Source organism: Egretta garzetta, unplaced genomic scaffold, assembly GCF_000687185.1.
Source record: "Egretta garzetta isolate BGI_Z169 unplaced genomic scaffold, ASM68718v1 scaffold209, whole genome shotgun sequence".
In the NCBI taxonomy this organism is placed as follows: Eukaryota; Metazoa; Chordata; class Aves; order Pelecaniformes; family Ardeidae; genus Egretta; species Egretta garzetta.
In genome coordinates, this window is record NW_009260839.1 from 4,504,979 (window position 1) to 4,523,211 (window position 18,233).

Here is an 18,233-nt window from a genome sequence, read left to right on the forward strand (position 1 = left end):
AAGAAAGGAGTAAGAGAGCAGAAACCTCAGCTGACCCTTTGCTTTGGAACAAAATGCTTGAAAAAGATTTTCATAAGTGACTGCATAGAGATACCCATTCTGCTAATTACAAAATGTAATTGCAGCTTTCATTTAGTCTGAATGATTTCTTACACTGCATCTTTGTCTTCAACAACACAATGCCATTTTTCATTCTGGTACCTCTGCCACCCCACACTAAACCCTATTTGTTGGGTAATTTTCTTGTCAGCATTTGAGGTGGAATGAAATATGCTTAATGCTAGTTTGGCTAATGTAGCAAAAGGGGCCGAATGGGATGGAGGAAGAAAGAGTTTTCAGCTGACAAAGCCATGGCAAAGTTTATTGACTGTCATGAAGTGCATTTTAAGTCTTGTAGCCAAACCACAGAATGCTAAAAAAAAAAAAAAAATCAGGGAAGTGAAATGCTTCACTCATATATTTTTTTTTTTCCGTGTAATGTTTCATTCTATTTATAAAGCAGCACAGGCTGCTGATTGAATGTTAAACAGACCTGAGCTCCCTCTTGTAAGTACTTGCTGATGTATTAAGCCTGTTGGGCCAGATCTACAACTAATGGAACTGGCCTCATGCCTTTGAAGGCATCATAATCAGCTAGATTATTCATTTTTCTTGTTTGTTTTTAAAAGAGTAGCTTTTGTAAGTCATTTGCAGCAATAAAGCTTCACATTTTTAATTTAAAATGGAAAGGCTTTTAATTCTTAAGTTACCCAGGAGATACTTTGCTCGCCAAGTCCTCACTTTGTCCTGGTATGAAGCACCCACATAATAAAAATAAGTTTTTTAAGAGGAATGGGTGTACTGGACCATGAATGCTGCCATATTATTAGCTTTGTTTCCTGACCTGTGATGGTAGACATTGGTGCTGAAATGCATGTGAGTATGTTGACCTTCTCGAAGAAAAAAACTTCCAATTGATTTTTTTTTTTGAACACAAGGTGTTTTAATTTGTGCAAGCTTGACCTTCGATTTCATTTTATCTAAGAAGTCCATGGGACTGGGGAGTTACCTTGTGCCCTGGCATATGAAGAGCTTAAATTGTTCTGGGCATTTTTAAATCCAGTCTTCTGTTTTTGATGGCTGATGAGCAAAATGGTAGTGTCACATGTAAAATCAAAATATAAGAAAGTGATGGGAGAGGCAATATACAAGAAAACATGCCTGGAGGAATACCATTTTGTGCCTTAGCCCAGTGCATCAATAGTCGAGCCTGAAAGGTTTGCTTTGAAAATTTTCCTGCCTGTGGAAGAAGGTAATTTCATAAAGCAAACAGACCTCAGCTTTTCCCTAGAACCCCTAATCTTTGGCCGTGGGATGGTGTTGGTGCTTGGGTGATTTTGCACACACTGGCCCAGAAAAAGCCAAGCTTCTGGAGACTTAGATGCTTGCAGCTTTGGGTGGATCTTGCTGGAGCGTCTGTGAGTATTGGTGGGGACCAAGCCGTAGAGCTGGACCTGAGTGTGTGTCAGGTGTCGAAGAAAGCCAGCAGCAGAGCAAGGAACGCAACCCACATTTCCCAGGTCTGTTGCCATGTGCTAATCCCTGAACCTGTTCTTACTCAGGGCTCCTAATGCTTTCCCTGCACCAAATCCAGCATGAGGGAAGCAGGGAGAGGGGATTATTTTGCATGTATGAGACTCTTCAGAGGTTGAATCTTGGCAGGCAAAGGGTAGGCAAGGAGACATTTTATTGATGACTCGCTATATCTCGTATTCCTGTTAATGCATTTTAAAAGGGCCCTTGATGAGCTGAGGTGTCCGTTGTCATGTCCCACATGAAGTGACTGGAGGAGATGTCACAGCCAGGGCTTTGCCCAATGCAGTGGGAAATTGCAGCATGTCTCTGGTGAAGGGTTAGCTGTGGAGATGATGTATCTGCCTACTGCAATCCCACTAATTGAAAAACCACCTCAAATTAGTGATCTGGAAGGAAGCCTCTTCCAGCATTGCTCAGCTCGTGAAATGGTATGTCAGGTGTTATTAGGAGCACGGGTTTAGGAAGAAAAGCACCTTTATAAGCAGTGTTCCTGAGTCACCCCACTTATTTAATTTTGGGGTTTTGCTTCTTTTCTTTTGAAGGTTGCAGAGTCACATAAATAAGGAGGGAAGGCTTATGATAGTTGAAAAAGAAAGAAAATATTCTTGTAAGAGGAGGGGGAAAAGACCTTTAAACACCTGTATGGTCTGCCAAAAAGGCCGTATACTTTTTTGGCGTTCCTACAAACAATATTACAGCATCTCAATATACCAGCCTATTCTGATGAAGGATTTGGGGTTTTTTAATGGCATTAAATGGCAGAAAGGAAAAAGCAAACCAAACAGAGCTTTTTATTTACCTAAGTGTAAATTCACTAATATTCAATGGTGGAAGCATCCTTATTGAAAATGGCATTTTAGGACTTCCATAAGGAACAGGGGCTTGGAAACTGAGCCATGAATTTTCCTTTCAAGGGGTTTGACTTGGCGCAGAAAGACGTCATGCAGATCGCAGCTGGCACCAGACACAGTTAAAAAGATCTGAGGCTATTAGTGCCTAAACAGCCACTAGAAATTATATTACATGATGGGGACTGGCTAATATAATTGAGCCAGCTAGTTATTGTGTGCATAATTTAATTATTTGACAAATTGCTTAGAAACACGGTGTTCTTGTTCCACACTCATGCTGCACTCACAGTATTACAAGGCGCACAGCAGAGGAATTGCTGGTGGGTACGTAGTCATCTCAGAAGAATGATGTTTCTTTTTAAGATTTGCAAACTTGGAGAGGTTCGCTGGTGTAGTCATGCTGGGATGGTGCATACAGAGATGGGTAGAGCCAACGGGGACATGGCCGGGATAGCAAACTGGCTGAAAGACAGCTAGGGCTCTTTCAAGTGGATACCTTGGAGGCTTTAGGGTAGTTGGAGAAATTACCCTCTCTTTTCTCTATTCCGTGAATCTTTTGGACTTTGACTGCTGGGCTGTGTGGGCTGAAAGGAATCCGTGAAATAGTGGAGCAGATATGAGGTGTTCTTGCACTCCAAGAGTATACCATCCTCATGGGTGGTGTTCAGTGTTCTTAGGAGAATTGGGGCCAAACTAGTTTATGGTTATGAATTCTAAGATAAAGGACCAAAAAAAACCCCCAAACCTCTTTAGCTTCCTGTAAGAAGCCATGCATCACTACTGCGTATTATCCCATAGCTCTGAAGATTTAGGTACATGACTAAGGACATTTCCCTCTTACAAAGCACCTCCTAAGATAGAGATGCTACTTAAGAATCTGGACACCATCTGGAGTAAGCTGTGCTGTAATAACAAAGGACAAATCCTACATCTTCTTGAACAGTACCAAACAAATATGAAGACCCAATTGTGTCACTTTTTTTTCAGCCTTTCAAAATTTTAGAGGCTAATCTGTTGCCATAAAATCAGCAACTTATTATAAAAAGATTGTTAAAAATCAGAAGTGAAATGCCATTTTTGAAGAAGTGCAGCCTAATCATTTTTACCTGCAGAGCAGATCAGGCTCTGTAACAGGGTGCTGGACAATGCACCACACCATTTCTTTGATGAGTCTGAACATTAAAGTGGCTTTTCCTGGGGTATATTTCAGAGTCCTCATCCCCCCGGTTGATCCATGAGTGACCTATGAGCCTGTGGCTACCTCCCTGCCTACGTGCCTGGATTTTCTTACATTAGCAGCCTGGATTCAAATGATGGGGTAGTTCATGCTTGGATTTCATCCTGGCACACAGGTGGGAGGCAGCCAGGATAGACAGCTGGATCCGGGAGCTGGGAAGTGCTCCTAAGTCTTTCAAGTTAGCTGTAGCTTTCATGTCGAGATCTAATGTTGTCAATCTACCATCTAATTATCAGCTGGAAGAAGTTATGGGATGAAGGGGAAAAAATTACCCTCCTGAATTTTACACAGTCAGGCAAAAATCCTTATAATGAGATTGTGAATGTATGAATGTATACTGAGATGCCCTTATAGCTGAAACCTTTCTGCTGAGCAGCAGGACCTCTGGGACTGGCCCTATGGCAAATGGATTGATGATTTTGTGATTATTTTTTTTTTCTTGCATGAAAGTTGTCTAGGTTGTCAATGGATTGATAGGTTTCCAGGTGTAACTCTGGAAAGAGCCTTGTTGCCTATCCAAGCATAGCTCTTATGCCCTTATATGAAAATAATCTTGACAGAATTTCTGCCAATTTTATTTATAACAAATTTTGCCTCATTCAGAGACTTTCTTCTTCTAGAAAGAGAAAATTAAGAGAATTTCTTCAGCTGAGTTGCCTATCAAAGGTCACAACATTTCCCAATACCCAGCAACACTGAAGGTATCGTGGAGAACCAGACATGGCATCATCGATGGCATCCTTTCTTGACAAACCTGAATGTAAAGAGGGTGAGGCTGCAGTGCAGGAATGGGCAGAGGCATCTGGCTTCTGAGGTCCCTTATTGCCATTACAGCTGCTAAGACTAGGAAAACTGCAGAATTTTGTAGGGATTTTTCCATGGTAAACGATCTTTACCCGGGAATTAAACTGATCTCCTCACAGTACCACAGAACTTGTACTTCTAAACTCTACACTCTGAGAGCATTAGCTCTTCTCTGGGTGCTGCTTGTCTGGCTGTTTTCTATAGACAGCAATGTTTTTCCTGGTTGTGGCATCTTCTTGGCTCTACTCCTATTTTGAGCATATATAAGCATATGTATTGCATGCTTTGAGCAGTGGGAAAGGTGTCCGGAGTCAAATATTTATTTGCCTGATTTAGAAAAAAATCATACTCGATATCTAAGAAATGTCACCCATGCTGATGAAAATCCCTGCTTGCTAGCCTCTCCCACGAGTTGCATGAGCACAGAAGAGATATTCTGTGCTGTTTCCTTCAGACAGATTGATAGGGATCACATCATCTGTTTGCACCCTGAGAATTGCTCTGCTTAGGTTGCAAATGGAGGGTGGTTTCAAACACCTGGGCACCTGGGGCTTGTGCCTTGCCCACAAACAGCAGGCAATTCTTGCCGAGTTCCTCCAAAGCTGGATGGAATGCAGCTGTTTTCCCCCAAAAGAAAGGGCAGCGCAGTGATTTCTAAATTAATTTTAGGCAGCAGGTGATAAGGCTGCTGCCTGAGCATGAGCCGTGGTGGGACTGAGCTTTAGTAGGGAAGCGCAAGTGTTGCAGTGCTGTACCAGACTAGCTAAAACTCACTGTAACGACCCAGATGTCTCAAAGCAATGTATGAAACCCCCAAATGGACGAGTTCTTACCCCGCCGAAGACATCTGAGCTTACAGAAGGTGCCTACTGATTTTAGTGTTCTGTAGGAAACTAAAGGAGATTTAGACACCTGACTGCCTTTGTGGATCTGGATCTGAATGGCTGGTTCATGCCATCAAATACGAGAAGTTGGTGGGAACAGAGGGGGCTCTGTGCCTTTTGTTGGATTAAGCCCTATCTCAAGCCATGTGGAGGCTCTCCATAAGAACGTCTAATCTTTTTGGAATCTTACTGAGCTCCTTCTGCCGACCATATTGTACAGAGTAAATTTGTTAGATTATTTGTGATTGATTTCGTAGAATAATTGTAGTTTGGGTTAGAAAAAACAGCCTTTTACGTCTTCAAAAGGTCTTGCTTCACAGTTTTGTAGGATGTCATCTTCTGTGTTTCACTGTGAGGCTTGCATCTGAATGCCCCTGTTATTTTCTCTCCCAGTCCAGTTGTGGGTTTTTTTTACCATTTTTATGCTGAGCCCTTGCAGTGTGTGACACCATCAGCAGAGCCTGTGAACAGAACATAAAGGTAGAATGACAAGCCCTGACACCAGGGCCATGATTATAAGTTATGTTCCTCCAGTTGCTAATGCAAGTAATATGTAGCTTAAGTGGGAACAAAACCACACCCCCACAACTCACCAGCACAGGTTGGATGCTGAATGCTAATAAAGAGCCGTCTGCATCCAGTCCCCACTGGGAAAAAAAATATTTGTCAACTCAGTTCAAACAGTGCATAAATTTAAGGGAACTGCCATCTGCTGACAGACCCTTCCCTCCCTACACTGCTGAAAATCCTTCCTTCTGAATCTCTGCTCTTTGCAGTAGTATTCCCATCAGCCGCCATTCAGGGTCTGCCTTTCTCCGCTTCCTTTTTTCCCTCAGGTATTTCCAGAGGGTTCAGGTTTCCCAGGACTCTAAGGCACCGCAGTACCTTGCTGGTTTGTGTGACGGTCAGTACCAGCCCAGCGCTGGTCTGTAGCTACCTGCGGGCTCTCTAGCTCAGCAGGTTACCAGTTTTGCCATCAAAGCCCCTAAGGCTCAGTTTTTGGAGGGACCAGCAGCTTCCCGCGCTTGTTGACTTCCGTGGGGAGTGGAGAGTGCACACCCTCTCTGAAAGCTAAGGGCACGCACCAGAAAATTTTTGCCAAGGAAAACAATCAGGAATAAAAATGTAGTTACCTTGCAATAGAAAAGGCTATTAAAAGAATGCCCTGCTGTTTGGATGGGGCATTATTCTCTGGTTTGCTTTTAAATAAGGCTTTTCATTGTAGCTAGATAGGGAAAAAGGGAATTTTTGATGGAAAAAAAAAAAAATCCTGGGCAGCTGTTGAAATCAAAGAGGGTAGGAAGGATACTCCAATGGGCAGCATGAAAGCCAGGTTAACTGGAACACCACTGCAATTAGATATCATCTCACTGGAACAAAACTGAGTGGCAACTTTTGTCCTGTTGCTTGATGAGGGTGTTTGTTTTTTTTTTTAATCTGTGCTGTTGTGAAAATGCAACACGTACTTCATCTACAGGAAAGGTCAGGAGGAACCAAGCCAAGTGCGCTGTTGTTGATGGGAGGTTGACATCATCTTTCACTGACGCTAAGGGCCTCTTCCCATGTTTTGTGGAGGACGGGGAGGTTTTTGGTGTGGTAATGATGTTCTCTCTTCTCCGTTCCAGCAGATACTCCCCTCTTAAGGGAACCTTTGGGAACCATATGAGACTTTGGGGAAGGGGCGGGCAAATCCCCCCCTTCTTTTACCCACTCCAGCAGTCACACGTGACAGATTCATGCCTGCAGCACTTCTAGGTTTTATCTGCTCACTAAATTTTATTTCCCCTTTGTGAGTGTATATATTGCTCAGAGACTGCCAAGGTTCATGTTAATCATAAAAAAAAGTGGAGGTTTATTAGGTATTGCAGCTCTGTGATTCTTTGGTGTTTGAATGTTAATGAAGCTTCGTGCGCTCTGGAACGGCTGGAGAGGTGGATCTCGGCTCTGGCGTGGCAAAATATCCAGGGGTGGATTTTTCTTCCTTTGCCTCTGGGTTTTAACATCTTAGGTGACATTTCATCCCAGAGTACTTTTACACTATGTATCATCATGTGTAATATTGTGTCATGCTATAATTTTGCAAGTGCATGAAACAGCAGGAGGGAGGTGAGAATGGGCTCAATTACCCCCCAAAAGGAAGGGAGAGGTCGGTGGAGGGACCTGCTCCTGGGAGGTAATGAATTGGGTGTCAGCACTTTGCCAGAGCAGAGTGACAGAGCAGAGGGGAATTTGTTATTTTTAGGGGCTCAGTGGGCAGACAAGAGGAAAGGAACCAGTCAAGTTGCATTACTAATGGTCGTTTCCATAGGCTGTGCATGTACGTGGGATTTAACAAAAGAAGGGACATTCATTCTCACCCCAGACAGCTCAGTTCTTTCTTTTTCTGAAGGCTAAAGGAAGAACTTGGCCTTTTTAACGGGCTCAGAGTGAGAAGCCTTCAAAGCAGCTTTGGTGGCAGCTCTGGGGGAAGGCAGGCACCGAGTCATTCTGGGTGAGGGAGATGTCTGCCAGTTCAGGGATATTCCCCTTTCACAGCCTGTTGTCCGGGTGCAGTCAGCCCTGAGGGGTCCCTCTGGCATCAGGGAGAGGGGGAATGCAGAGTGGGAGGAAGGAACCAGGTGGACATTGGGGCAGGAGGAATCCTAGCACCGGGTGTATGCGTCCCGCTGGTGTGCAGCTGTTGCTAGCCCTGGCCATGAAGGTTATATTTCCTAAAGAAAGCTAGAGGATGAGCGGCTTCGTATTGCGCAGGAACAAGAGGTGCTTTCTCACTGAGTTACGCTCTATGCATTCCCAGGTGGCATTCGGTGTAATTTCATTGCCCTTTGTCTCTTCCTTTGCCCTGAGCACAAGTTTGTTCCTTCAGCTTAACCCAAGCAAGATTTCTTTTTCCACTGTACATGGTATTTAGGGCAGAACAACCAAACTGGAGAGCTGAGCATTTCTTATTTTCTGGATTTCTAGCCAGGGCTGCCCTCTAAGCATTGGATTTGTTTGAGCAAGATGTATGTCTTACTTTAGTGCCTTCAAACTAACCTCAGAGGGGACATTGTCATCTTTGTATTGCTACAGAAATTGTTACTGGAGGAAGTACCAGGCCTAACACACTCCCCTTTTAAATGGGGAAGAGTTGATGAACTTGTATTCTACAGGGGGAAATGCTCTTCCACACTGGCCTGCCAGAGCTGGGTTGTGATGGGTCTTTTTGGACAGGGGTCTTTTTTCCTAGGTCTCCTGTTGGAAAAAGTAGAGAGTGTTGGCATACTTAAATCCAGGAAGTCTCTCCTTTTGACTATACTTTTTCAAAGTAACTTTTTTCATTTTTTCAGGTGTAATATGACTTATTGTGGGGGCAGAAATCATGGCAAATTCCATTTCCATCTCCCTTGAATCCAACTGAGTCTTCTTCCTCTTCAGCACTATGAAAAGGGACATGGCTTCCCCAGGCTGGGGACCCATGGCCTACCGTAAAGCTGGTCTGAAATATTTCTATTCAAACTCACAGGCAAATGTGCTTTGATGGGGAGGAGGTGGAGCCCATATTTCCTTGGTCAGACTAGTGCAATTCATCCAGCTGTACTCCTTTCCTACCAGCTACCTTTTCAGCACACCAGGACTCTCTTACACATGTTCTCTGATGAGATCCAGCAGTAAGTGCTTCTCCCTCTGCAGCTGCCTTTTTCTTAATTTACCCATTTTGCAGCAGATTAGGCCCCAAGGAGAAGGTTAATATGAGCAGTTATTCTAAAAAGCAGGTTGGGGCTTCAGTGAACTGTTCATCACTGGAAAAGCCTGTTAGCTCCAATTTTCTTACCTTTTTATACTTTATTCTAAAATATTCTGACTTAACAATGAACTTAACAATGAATCTCTCCTGCCAGGTATAGTCTCCACACCTCTCTCTTTCCTGATTTTTGAACTGGAAGTGTTGGGTCAGATTTAACACCATACATGCAGATTTACCTTCACTCCTTCTTTTTGTCCTAAAACAGCCACCAAAATCGTATCTCTGGATCCTCCAGCACTACAGGTGGCATTGCCTGGGCTGCTTTAGCTTCTCTGAGTAATAGTCCCAAATGTGCTGTGTGAGATGTACCTCTCACCAGGCAGTGCATCTTTCTGCAGGATTGATGAGGATGAGAAGTCTTTTCCTGCACTGCAAGCAATTACAGTGGCCCCTCTGAGTCTGTGCAGGGATTGCATGTCATACAGAGGCTCAGAATTACAGCTGCTATGATGACCAAAGGAGAGAATTAGAGCAAAATTCAGTGTGAACCAATATTAAGCAATTAGTATATCTTTATTGATATAATATTACTGATATTACACAATGTTATTGTTATATTAATAATATTATATTGATGAATTCTGCGATGTGGCCAGCTTGCTCTTCAGTAGCTGCTGCTCCTGACAAGCCTGTCCAGTCTACTGTAGGAATGATCTCTGTAGTCCCCCACTTTCTACCATCACCAGTCTCCTATATATTAGTTGAGGAACAAACTTCTGCCTGTACCCACTATCCAGTTTCCTTGAACATCTGTACAAGAAAACGAAGAGGATTGTGACATAACTGTAACAGCAAAAGGGCGGAGGAACCCTGAAAGACTAGAGGGAGCTGAAAAATGTGTGGCTTTTCCTTGCTAGGCCAGTAAGTGGTAATGATTGCCTTTAGGTGCAGCCCTGGTACTGGGATGGGGGCATGTTTTGGAGGATGAGCACGTGCATGGTACGGTGGTAGCATGCCTGCAGGTAGGGGCGTTAGCTGGGGGCAGGCACACAGTCCCTGCCACGTCCTACCATTGCCATTCTCTTAGTGGATGGGTTTTGATGGGACTAGGGAAAATTTACAGCCCTGGGCTTGGCTTCTGGTGCCGTGATAGGAAAGTGGGATTCTCAAGCAAATAGTTTGAGGTTGTGGGTAGGAAAAAAGCCTCACTGGTCACTATCCCTCCTATAAACCCATGCCTGACCTCAAACTTTTGCTGTAGGAACTGCCTCAGCGTGAGCTCTCACAGTCTCACCGAGCGCAGGAACGTCGCAGCCCCTTCCCCATGCAGGCAAACACCCTGCAGAACGTGGGCTGCTGGTGTGCAGTCCCAGCGAGCCTGAGCAAGCTGGGGAGCTGCCGCAGCTCCCTCCCCATGCTGCTGGATGTGCAACAGCTTTAAATGTTTCCCCTGCTGCTGTTCCCACCCCCATCATCTCTGTAAGTGAGTTCATTTGATTAGGAACTCTAGTTTGCATGGTAACACTGCAGCCCCAGGGATTATGATATTTTTTTTATGCCAATCCAAACCAGTGTGAGACAGCAGTCTTGAAAGGATGGGTTGCTGTAATTTAGGCAGTAGAAGTCCAGAGCAGTTTATGCTGCATTTGTGGAATTACCGGCTGTGAGCAAGAAAGCTTTGGGGAGGGGAGAATGAGAGCGCATTTGGGACCCTCGCTCAGGCCTTAGGCAGGACACAGCTTAGCTAAAATTAAGGATCAGGGCCTCACTCCAAACATCTGAATGGGGCCAGGAAACTTGCTGTTGAACAAACTATTTAACAGGGACCTGGAAGGGCTGGAGAGAAGGGAGCTACAGGAAAGAAACAGAATGGTGCAGCAAAGTAACCTGCTTGGGAATGAGGAGAGGGGAAATATTTGAGCCCTGGAGAGGGTATTGTGTCTGGTACCTCCAACAACGGCATCTGCTCTTGGACATACTGTGGGATTTACATGCTGGGCTTTGTGGCTGGTTGGGGTATTCTCCTTTTACAGCTTTGATAAATAGAGAAGGATTCCCTTTCCTGCCCTTCCCTCTTGCAGGGTACTTGAGGCACAACTTATCCTTGTTGCATCACCCAGAAGGCGCAAAGGGATGTGTGCTACAAAGGCTTCATTCTTCCTACCTGCTCACCTACCTCTGCTATCAGAAAAACAGGATCTCGCTATGGTTGTAAAGCAGCTTATCTGCACAGATTAGACTCCGAATGTGGACTCTGGCTGCTGGCGGATCCTGCTGGGCCAGCAGATGATGCTGCCGGTTGAACAGCTGAGAGCATGGGAACACAAAGCCTGCAAGAACACCAAATGCCTCAGCAAAATCCGTACATTTGCAAGGGGTTAAACACAGGAATGCGCACTCCTGAAGGTCTGTGGTGGGATGGATGGAAATGATGTGAGAATTCAGGGCTATTGAATCCAGCATTCATTCAATTACCATGCTTAGTTAAGTACTGCACAGTGGAGTGAAGACTGCAGTCTGTTAGGATGGCTGTTACTATAAGTCATTTAATTATGAGGTTGCTCATATGCCATTTTAACATATGTAGAGTAACATTATCCCTCTTTTGTAGGTCACTATTCTCATCAGTCTGGCTCTTGCATTCCTTGCCTGCATAGTGTTCCTTGTGGTATACAAAGCCTTTACTTATGACCACAGTTGCCCAGATGGATTTGTTTATAAGGTAAGAAACTTCAGACAGATGAATTGCCTGAGATAATGATAGACTCTAATTGACTACATGGTTGCAGTCTAGTCTGCTTTTCTGACCAGGCCAAACAGAACATTTGGCAAGAATGTGTTGAAATGGGAAAAGTGTTATGGGAAATGTGGACTTGCATCTGCCTCCATCAGCTACTGTTACACTGTAATTGTTGGGATTAGCATTTGGTGAACACTACAGACAGATGTTCAGGAACAGTCCCTCATATTTGTGAATGGATTTACTGCAGCTGGAATCCCGCGTTTGCTTCCCACACGTTCAAGTGACTGAGGTTTACTGGCATACATGTTAATGCAAAGCAAACTCCCAGAGTGCTGGCACATGTGTCCTTTGTGAAATCCGAATTTGCCCCTGTCGTTCATTTTTAGCTGCTTTTGAGCTTCTGTCAAGAACAAAACCATGTAACTTAATTGCTAAACCCGCACTGCCCAGTGATTTTATACTGAATATTCACAGAGAACGATTTGCCTGGTCTGTTGAGATTTAAAAAAAAAGAAGTTTGCAAAATAGTTCAGTGACTCTGTACTGTGAATAAGCTCATAAACTCACAGGAGTCTTGACCACGTCGGGGATAGTCTGTGGGCTGGAAAACAGAGTAAGGATGTTGGCGTATTAGTCGTTGTGAACTATTCTCTTAGGTTATATAAAAACGAAGTTAGGATGGAGTCATGAATTTCAGAATCAGATCCAAACCTGACCTTCTGAAAAGATTAAAGGTTTTGGACTCAGGTTTCAGCTAGTCCCATTGACCTGGGAGCTGGGGTATCTCATAATTTAATAATAATTGTACCTGGGGCCCTTTGTGTCCTTGGTGCTACTTTGACTCTGGTGAATACCAACCAGTCCGGCATTTGTTACCATTTGATTGCTCTTTTACAGCTGTTGCAAAGTGAATTGTTTTATCTGTGCGGTTCTTGGCACACAAGTGTCCGCCCTAGCGCAGCGGAGATGCATGGGCAGTGGCTGCACAGACAAAAAGCTCTGACAAGGGCTGGGCAGTTGGGCTACACTTCCTACCATCCCCGACCAAGGTGGTGGTCCTACAGGCCAGAGATCACACGCTGTCACAGAGCAGCGCGCAAGCACCTTGCTCTGCCTCTGCCTGTCCTCTGCTTGTCTCAGGATTAATTCTGGACTTTGCTCTACAGAGCTTTCCGTCCAGCACATGGTAAGAGCCGCTCAGCCGGCCCTGCTAGAATTCCAGCATGGGGCCTCGGTCTCTGTGCATGCCCCTAACGTACCAAACCAGTCAGACCTTCATTTTACAGTCCCCATTTCCCATCCACAGATGAAATCAGCCTGCAATCAGGGTTGCCAATAGCAACAGGTTTTGAAGGCTGCTGCCCGACACTAAACTTTGTGCATTCCCACGGTGCTGGAAGGCACTCGGGGCTGCGCAGCAGATGCTCTCACTGCAGCAAGTCCGAGTCAAACGTCATCCGGGCGAACAGCTAAGCCTGAGATTGTTAAAGCGAGAGCCTGGGGCTGATGGGACCACTCGTTACCTCTCTCGCTTTCTTCCCACTTCCAGCACAAGCGGTGCATCCCGGCCTCGCTGGACGCGTACTACTCTGCACAGGATTCCAACTCCCGGGGCAGGTTCTACACCGTCATCAGCCACTACAGCATGGCCAAGCAGACCAGCTCCCGGGCCGTATCGCCCTGGCTGTCTTCAGGATCGGTAAACCATGAAGGCAAGGCTGCCAAGACAGAAGGTCATTAAAATTAACAAGTGGTGACGGGCAAAGTGGGAGGGTGGGGGGACCACACCATGTCTATACTGCATTGCTCTAGCTGAGGGTGCTGTGCTAACAGCACGACAGGAATAAATAAAACCCAAGTGCAGGAGTCATCTTAATGGATATTTCTTTTCGTGCATTGTTCTCGTTGATTTGTAACCGAGTCGAGCTCTTGTACAAAGGCATGTTTGATGTTGACTGTACCTTACGATGTAAAAATATTTTTAAATCATTGCTTAACTATTTGTTAGAAAAAGAAATTAAAAAACAAAAAAAGCAAATTAGGCAAACAGCGAGAGAGGATAAAAGCAGCAAGGAGAATCCCACAAAGTTTTATCATTGCTGGAAAGCTGTGACATGGCTTAACATGCACTGAAGCTGAAATCCTTTCGAGAGAGAGGGTAGAGAGAACCTGTTACAAGGATGTTGTGATATTGTTTAGCTTGCCAAAGCAGGGATATGTTGCTGTCAGACTGAATCTAGCATCAGTGTTCATTTGCCGATAGAGAAATCCAAGCATCCCCTCCTCCCTGAAACATGCACATGTGCAAGCACACATGCACGCGCAGCCCTGTACAGTGGCCTAAGTAAATCCAGAAAGATCTAGGCATTTGTGATGAGCTGCCACTGTGCTGGTGATCTTGGCTGGGCTTGGAGGCTGAAATCCTGGTTGGCATTTGGATATGGAGCGGGGTGGAAGCAGATGGAGGCTGCCATAGTGAAATCAAGGATATGCTTCTGAGCGCAGGGCTAGGAGTCAGGAGTTCGGGGCTTTATTTCTGCTGCTCGCACAGATTTCCTGCATGACCTTTGGCAAGTTACATGAGGCTTCATCCTTTGGGACCTCCCTCTGGAGGGTCACCAGGAGACAAAAAAATGCCATTATAAATTGAGGAGCCTCTCAAGAGTGGTGATAGAACAGTATTAAGCCTCTAACTTTTCAGCCCCTAATTTTCCCTCACCCATGAAATGGGATGCTCCTGCTTCCCTCCTTCAACTTTAGATACTTCAGTATTTAATGCCATTCTAGCTAATTAGAGAGGGATGCCTGTAGCATGCTCTCAGAGTACAAGGGTCTCAACAAATCTCTGCTTGCAAATACAGACCAGACCCCAAGCTTAATGCAGTCCTGGCCAATGTAAAACATCCTCTCCCCACAAACGACGTGTGCAATTAGTGCAGACTGGTGGGATTTTAAAAAAAAAAAAAAAAAAAAAAAGGATTCTCTTTTTTTAGAGCTGCAAGCTGTTGCTACAAAGCAGCTCTGCTCCTCAGTAGCACAGGCAGGGTGAGACTGAGCAGCAGGAGCAGAGCACACAGAAAGGGCAAGGTTCACATTTGACTAAGGCTGCTTTTTCAGATTTGTGGCTAGACCGGGCTGGAAATTAGGAACTGGCCCCTTCTTCCACTGCATTGGGCAGTTTTGTCCTCCATTTCGCATACATAGACACTAGATGGTGTAAATGAGGGCAGAACTCCTCAGTCCTACCAGGCATCATGATAAATAACTGTATAGTGTAGCTAAAAATGTAGTGCCAAATGCCATCGTCTGATTTCCTATCCTTCCTTCCCCTTCCACCTGTAAATTCATTTCTCTCTCAAAATGTACAAACCACCCCCTCCACCAACAATCAAAACTCCAGCAAACCACTGAACAGTTTATAATTTTGTGGTGTATTTTTTGTCAGTAGGTAGCAGAGACTGAAGTATTTTTTGGTGTAATTCTTGAACTTTTCTGACGGGATTAAAATAAAGCTAGATGTGACTGAGCGTCTCTGTGGCTCCGGCAGGTTTTTTTGGTGACTCGTGCCGTGGGCTGGGAGGTGGCGGGTGGCGATGTGTGCGTGCCTGGTGCTGCCGAGTGCGGCTGCGGCCGAGACTGCATCTTTCAGGAGGCATTTTCACAGCTTGCTATTTCTCCTTTAATCACTGGGGGCTTATTCCCTGTGTTCCTGCCCATTTTTCAATTGCAAGTAGAAAAATAGTAATTGAACCCAAAGTGATCTTCAAAGCAAGTGGGGATGCTTTTCTATTGGCAGTTCTTGACTTTACGGAGGGACCTCCCCTCCCTTCCCATTTTAAGGCCAACGAAAGATAGAAACTTTGGCTGGCAGCCATGTTTCCTTTGCTACCTACTCCCAGCGCAAGTGTTCATCTATGCTGGAGCAGGCTCCTTCAGAAGGGCGGTTACCAAAGGAGCACTGCAGGGAAATCCAGCTGACAAACCAAGAGCCACAGCTGGACTTTGAACAAGTTGAGCTCTGTATCCAAACTCTGCAGCTTGGTTTCCAATGAAACCACAACTATATTCATCTCACGTTGTTCAGAAAGCAGATTGCAATTCCTCAAGTCCTTCAACTCTTTGAAATGGAATGATATCCTGGCATTTAACTGGCTTATTCCCAAAGGCTAAAGAATGTTTCATAAAAACCTTTGGATAGTTTTCCTTCCAAAAAAAAGTGTATTCAGAGTTGTGAAATTGAGCTACCACAGGACAGAAACCACTCTGGGTTTCCAGACCTTCTAATGAGGTCACCACCGAGTACTTGTGAAATGTATTTAAAGGGCTTTGGTGCACTTTACAGAATTGCGTCACGGGGTAGTTTGACCATAGTATTTCTATTGCCGCTCTCTCAGAAATGCTCTAACCGTATGTTTACTTTAATCTAAAAAAAACAGGAATCAAATAATTTGAATTAAAAGGTTCTCGCTATTATTAGGTAAGTGACTCAGTGGGGATAACCATTCCTATTTAATAAAGGAAAGATCAAAATCTGTATGGAGCAGAATGGAAAAAAAAGACTCAAGGAAGACTCATGGGAGAGCGAAAGAAACCAAACAACCCAACTCCAGCTGCAAGTTCCATTATGGTCAATGCTGTTACTACAGTTTTGTACAAGCTGCAGTAGAGCTTCCAGGATCAACCACATATTTTAATCACAGTGACAGAGGGAGAGAGAATAAATTGAAATTGTAGTACATCTTCTTATTTCAGTCTTTAAAAGCCTCCTTCAAGGTTGATCATATGTTTTCAATGCTGATTAAAGTAGCATATTGGTGATAGCACCGTCTCCTCCTGGCTGTCGTCTCTCTGTGAAGTCTAAAGCTCCTGCCTGGCTCTACAGAGTGGTGTTTTTGTGAGCCCACTGGTGAGGGCTCAGCCTCAGCTCTGAATGGTACCGATGAACAAGAGCCTTCCCTGTGCTTCTCCCAACATTTATGTAATGGCCAAGTCAAGTCAGCTCCAACCTCTTCATCTGTGACAGACCCTGCTAAAGCATGAATCCCTTTGGGCAACCTTCTCCGCTATACTAGATTGCTGCAGTGGGCTCAGATTTTGAATTTTCCACCAAAATACGCTTTTGGGCCACTGGGACTGGAAGAGTTGATTTGTCTTCTGAGACAGTCATGCAGGAGATGGGTGCCTGAATTGTTTATTTGTCCTATCTGGAGTGGTAGGAAGGGATGTACAAGAAGTCTCAACACATGGATGAGCTCGTCTTGTGGGGACAGCGACACACCAGGCAGGCAGCGATCCTCTGGAATAACTGGCAGAAGATGTGGGGAAAACAATAGCTTTACTAAAAGGTGTGGTGATGTCATACGGGAAGTCAGCTGCCCCCAGCCAAGGCTCGGAAAGCGGAGGAAGAAATGGTGGCTGTTGGAGCCTGAGAAAGATTGAGAGCAAGAGAAAAAGAGCTTGCTACCAGCCACGGCACAGTAGCAGGCATTGCTTTTCCGTCATAACCCAATGACCCTAAAGCACTCTATCCTGCTTGACTAATACGGACTGTCTTGTTTTGGAAAAGCTGCCCGTTGTTGCTACAAACATCTGCTGACTGCAGCACGCTCTGAGGGGAATCGCTCCACCGCTCGTTCAAATCCTCTTGGACTGCCTGCAAAAACAGCGTGAGAAAAGGAGGTGCCACCGGCCGGACCCCGAGGCTGGCAGGGCGCACCATCGGCAGGAACGGAGGTGTCTGCCCAGGGTCTTGGAGATGATTTCATGCTTTGGATCCATGTTAGAAAGACAGCTCAAGGTGCTGCCAGTGCCTCTGTTAGATCAGAAAAGGAATGGTCCCTGGCCCTTTGCATGTGAATTTTTTTTTCCCCTTTATCCTCCTCCGTGCTTGCCAGCTGTTTCTGGTTTGTAGTAATACCTCCAGTGATAAGTGTAAGGGTCGTGCACTGAACTGTCTACAATCACATTTTATACGATTAGTCAGGGTTTTTTAAAAGCACCCTAATTATTACAGTCAAACCGGATTAAGCTATTCCTCTAATAGATTTTCAGTTCCTGTAAAATGGGCCAGAGAAAATGACTTACGGGAGGGGATGGGGGAAGGGAAGGCTCTTTTCTTCCATCTCTTTTGCCTTGGCTTTTTTAAAATGCCAGCAGTGGCAGGGGTGTTACAGGGATCCCGCTGAGGGCACTGGATGAGTGCCCAGCGAGGTCTATGGTACTCAGCTCCCCTTCTCACCTGGACTGATGCCCTTTGATGGGCAAAAAAGGTAAAATCCTTTTGTTTGAGAATGTTACTTTACTTGGGAGGGTGCCTGACAAGTAATTTGATGGGTTGTGGGTTGCTCCATCATGGAAAATAATCCACAGCAAGTTGAAGTACAGGAAGGTGATAAATGCACTGGCATTGTGC

General features: G+C 44.9%; 1 protein-coding gene across 2 annotated transcripts in view; it reads left to right on the top strand.

Moving 5' to 3' along the window:
- NSG2 (neuronal vesicle trafficking associated 2) overlaps positions 1–13,562 on the top strand; it is a 35,683-nt gene extending 22,121 nt beyond the window's left edge. For both annotated transcript variants that reach the window (XM_009647095.2, XM_009647096.2), the window contains exons 3-4: positions 11,690–11,800; positions 13,371–13,562. In XM_009647095.2, the coding sequence (XP_009645390.1) occupies positions 11,690–11,800; positions 13,371–13,562 (303 nt within the window). The remainder of the gene's footprint in view (positions 1–11,689; positions 11,801–13,370) is intronic.
- The last annotated feature ends 4,671 nt before the right edge of the window (positions 13,563–18,233 follow it).